The sequence below is a fragment of the Pezoporus wallicus genome, unplaced genomic scaffold, assembly GCF_028554395.1.
Source record: "Pezoporus wallicus isolate ANWC-B61680 ecotype Strahan unplaced genomic scaffold, APGP_CSIRO_Pwel_v1 scaffold_11491, whole genome shotgun sequence".
NCBI classification, from domain to species: domain Eukaryota; kingdom Metazoa; phylum Chordata; class Aves; order Psittaciformes; family Psittacidae; genus Pezoporus; species Pezoporus wallicus.
Genome location: NW_026642649.1, coordinates 2,664,052 through 2,668,818, shown reverse-complemented (window position 1 = coordinate 2,668,818; position 4,767 = coordinate 2,664,052). Strand labels below are relative to the sequence as shown.

Genomic DNA, 4,767 nt, shown 5'->3' with positions numbered 1-4,767 from the left:
CCTCTTTGGTACTTGGGTTTTTTATAAGACACTTATAAAAGCAGTGTCTTTGGTCTCAGCTGCCAGTGCCATTGGGCTGCTAACTGTAGTTTGAGATCAGCTTAACCTTGTGTCCGATCCTTGCCCCCCGCTGTCACCTCACTCCTGCCACTTGCCCTGCCTTGCTCCCACAGCCCTGTGCCTTCCCCTTGCTCTTACCGCTACTGTGCCCTCCCTCACTCCCACTGCCCTGTGCCCTCACCTGATCCCACCACTCCATGCCCTCGTCTCGCTCCCACCACCCCGTGCCCTCGCCTCACTCCCGTTGTCCTGTGCCCTCACTTCGCTCTCCCCACTACTGTGCCCTCACCTGCTCCCACTGCCCCATGCCCTCACATCGCTCCCGCTGCCTCGTGACCTTGTCTTGTTCCCACTGCTTTTTGTCCTGTCCTCACTCCGGCCACCCTGTACCCTCACCTCACTCCCGCCCTTTGCCTCGCTCCCACAGCCCTGTGCCCTCACCTGATCCCCCCACTCCATGCCCTCGTCTCGCTCCCACTGCTCTTTGCCCTCTCCTCGCTCCTACCATCTCGTGCCCTCACCTCACTCCCGCCCTTTGCCTCGCTCCCACAGCCCTGTGCCCTCACCTGATCCCCCCACTCCATGCCCTCGTCTCGCTCCCACTGCTCTTTGCCCTCACCTCACTCCCGCCCTTTGCCCTTGCGTCGCTTCCACTGCTGTCATCTCCTTGCTCCCGCCACCCTGTGCCGACCTCACTCCCACAGCCCTGTGCCCTCACCTGATCCCACCACTCCATGCCCTCGTCTCGCTCCCACCACCCCGTGCCCATGCCTCACTCCTGTTGTCCTGTGCCCTCACTTCGCTCTCCCCGCTACTGTGCCCTCACCTGCTCCCGCTGTCCCGTGACCCTGTCTTGTTCCCACTGCTTTTTGTCCTGTCCTCACTCCGGCCACCCTGTACTCTCACCTCACTCCCACTGCCCCTTGCCCTCACCTCACTCCCGCCCTTTGCCTCGCTCCCACAGCCCTGTGCCCTCACCTGATCCCCCCACTCCATGCCCTCGTCTCGCTCCCACCGCTCTTTGCCCTCTCCTCGCTCCTACCATCCCGTGCCCTCACCTCACTCCCGCCCTTTGCCCTTGCCTTGCTCCCACAACGCTGTGCCCTCCCCTCCCTCCCGCTGCCCCGTTCCCTCACCTGATCCCACCACCCTGTGCCCTCATCTCGCTCCTACCACTCCATGCCCTCACCTCACTCCCGCCCTTTGCCTTTGCGTCGCTTCCACTGCCGTGTGCTCTTGCCTCGCTCCCACTGCCCCATGCCCTCCCCTCACTCTCACTGCCCTGTGCCCCCACCTGATCCCACCACCCGTGCCGTCTCCCTCCCACCACTCTTTGCCCTCTCCTCCCTCCAGCCACCCCGTACCCTCACCTCGCTCCCACTGCCCTGCGCTCTTGCCTCGCTCCTGCTGCCCCGTGCCCTCTTCCGGCTCCCACTGCTCTTTGCACTCTCCTCACTCCCACCCTTTGCCCTCGTCTCGCTCCTACCACCCCGTGCCCTCACCTCACTCCTGCTGCCCTGTGCCCCCTCTCCTCTCTCCCACCACCCCATGCCCTTGCCCCTCTCCCACTGCTCCTTACCCTCTCCATGCTCTTGCCGCCCTGTGCCCTGAGCTCACTCCCACACCCTGCCCTCCCCTTGCTCCCACCGCCCCGACCCTCACTCCCGCCCGCTCCTACACCCCAAAACCCCGCAGCACGGGGCACCGCTCTGGGCGCTTCCCCGGGGCAGCCTCAGTGAGGGCAGGCGGGCGTGCCCAGGGGAGCAGGCGGGCGGAATGGGGGCGGAGCCGCCGGCTGTGGCGGGGTCAGGGAGGCGGAGGGCTTGGTGTGGGGCTCGCTGCCGTTGGCGGCGGTACCGGGAGGGAGCCGGCCATGGATGCTACTGCGCACGAGCTGGACGCGGTGAGGTTCGCGCAGCTGGCGGTGCAGCGGGACCACAGCGGCCGCTACCAGGAAGCAGTCTTCTACTATAAGGTACGAGGGGAACGGAGGGCGCGTCGGCGGCAGCCGGTTCCCTCAGGGCGCCGGTGTCCGTTTCTCTTCGCTGTGCTGAGGTTTTAGGCCTACCGGTAGGTTTGCGCTCCCCCCCCGCCTTGAGCCACCAGAGGGCTGAGGGAGGTAGGGGTGGCCTAGCCGTGTCCTGCCGGTGGGGAGCGGTGCGCTGGGTTAGCGCTGCCCCGACCGCTTCCCAGCCCCTTTGGCCGGTGCGTCCCGGGGACGGGAGCGCTGCTCGGCCTGGGGCAAGGCGTGACGGTTTCAGCCGAGAAGAGACCGGAAGGCCGGGCTTCCGCGTCGGAAGTTTATTTCCGGAGGAGCGGCGTCCTTTAGGGCGGGTTGCGAAACGCGTTTTCCCTGCCTTGTGTTACCGGGCGGGAGCACGGACTGCCCGTGCGCTGCTGCCTGCTCGGGGGCTGCGGGGAAGCGCTGCAGCGGCAGTACTTGAGAAGCGGGTAGGGGTACTTGAGAAGCGGGTAGGGGTACTTGAGAAGCGGGTAGGGGCACTTGTGCAGCTGCTGGAGACACGGATCCTCTTTGGGACGCTGCTGCTTAAGCCAGCTAAAAACGCTTCTCTCCTGCTGGTGCCCCACCTTCATTCCTGGCCTCCCCCCTGCCTCTCCCAGGCTGTTCAGTTTTGTGTTGGAGGTGTAAGTGCTGAGCATTCTGGAGATCTACGTAAGGGAGGCATAGGAGAAGTGGGTATACTGCAGCTCTTGAGCACGCAGCTGGGAACAACTGGCGTATCATCAAGTAGAGACGTACATGGTGAAATACAAGATGCTCAGTAGTAAGGTAGCTTCAGGTCGCAAGCTACCCGTGGTGTGTTTTAAACCACATATGAATACCCTTTATGTTAGAGATCCCACTTTATTATTTTAATGCAGCTTCCTCTTCATCTGATTCCTGTAGAATCCAGGGTGTGTTGATATTGATTCAGTGTCTTGCTCGGTATCTATGTGCTTACTCCTGGTATTTAGTAGCTTCTCTGCAACCATTATGCCTTCTTTACCTGTGCAAGTGGTCTCATTTTGTTGGATTTATGTTTTGCAAAGTTACACTAAAGTTCTGTATCCTGGAACCCATCTCACCTGTGAGAAGGGATTTCTTGGAAGCCTATGTTTAATCATTGTTACAGTAATAGTTCCACAAATTCCATTATCCTGCCAAAATAACTTCTCTGTTAACTTGCTAAGAACTCTGTAGCTGACCTTTTACTTCATGAATAGTACGTGTCTTTGAAACAATATAAAAAGTATAGTGCTGTTATCATGGTGACCTAAGCATGTGTGAAAGGATAGGTACTCTTTTTTTTTAACCTGGTTGTTAATGTAGAGTGAGCTAAGTTTATATATGTAAAGCATATATATGCTCCTAAACCAAGTATAGTTACCCATAATAATACAACAGTGTACGTGCATGGTCTAATAGCTGTGCACAGTACTTCTTTATTACTTTATTACCTTATTTAGTACATTTCTTAGTATATCTGGAAGAAATTTTCAAGTGCTCTTCAGAAGAAAACCATATTTTTGTGCAGATAATCACTCTTGTGTGCTTCTCTACAGCATTTGGAAAATCTCTTGCATTTGCAGAATTCTTCATGATGATTTAGCCGGCTGTTCCTGAAGAATCACAGTCAATTTTAGATTAAACAAGAATAGTAAGAAAATATCACCTAGTATTTTGGAGTTACTTTTTTAGTGAACAGTGCGAATAAGCATCTGGCCTGTCATCAATTTTCTTATCAACTGCTCTAAGCATTTCAGAGCCCCCCTGGTGCAATTACTAAGCACATGGGAAAGCTTGGGTGCTGAACAGGATTCTGCAAGAACCTGACTTTAAGGATGAAGCACAGGAAATGATACAGTTTGTTGCTGATAGACAGCAAATGGCCTGTCGAAATGGAGTTCCTATGGATAGAAAATGCTGTTTGCTTCCTGCTACCGTGTAACTGATAGATCCTAGAGGAAAGCTGCATGTGAACCAGCTTGGGGTAACTTGCTAAGGGTGCTTTATGGAAGCGTCAGACTTATTTGGGCAGCTGATGACTGCAGCAAAACTGGTGGAGGCTGTTGCTAAGTTTGATTGTTGACCAGCATTTAGCTAATTACAGACTGATGGCCAATAGTTAGCATAGTTCAGAGTTAGTATTTATTATCCCTTCAATGCCACTAACTGTCTTTTGACATGAGTGGTGTGCCACAGCTACACTAACTGAATTGCATGTCCATTTTATCACTGGAAACAGTTGGCATGCTGGTTCTTCAGGCAGTTTGTCAACTGCTTCAGTCCTTCAGAGGCATAAATTATAAAAGACTGTTTTCATTATGTTTACATCTTAAAAACTGGCAAAACAGTTGTGCTTAAAATCACAGTAGCAACATCAATTGTGCACTGAATTTGCAGCACTGGTTTGAAAATCCAACAGTCAATCTTTGTGTTGTATGTAGACAACTTGTCTACAATATGTTGTCTACAATACTGCGCCTGTTTTGTCAATCTGTAGTTGTGGTGTGTCACAAATACATGTATATCCTTTGAGCAGATCTCTACAGTGCACTTTTTATCCCCACGAAATATAGTTGTATGCTAGACCTTGATGGTAGTTAATTGCTGCATATGAATGGAACAGTACTTATATTTACCGTTCTGTTGCTGTGAACATTTTATATGATGTGATTTGGTGATGGATGTTGACAAAGAGTGTG

The 4,767-nt window shown here is 53.9% G+C and overlaps 1 protein-coding gene across 2 annotated transcripts in view; it reads left to right on the top strand.

Moving 5' to 3' along the window:
* Positions 1-1,886: 1,886 nt before the first annotated feature.
* CAPN7 (calpain 7) overlaps positions 1,887-4,767 on the top strand; it is a 28,488-nt gene continuing 25,607 nt past the window's right edge. For both annotated transcript variants that reach the window (XM_057431432.1, XM_057431430.1), the window contains exon 1: positions 1,887-2,035. In XM_057431432.1, coding sequence (XP_057287415.1) covers positions 1,934-2,035 — 102 coding nt within the window. In that variant the 5' untranslated portion in view covers positions 1,887-1,933. The remainder of the gene's footprint in view (positions 2,036-4,767) is intronic.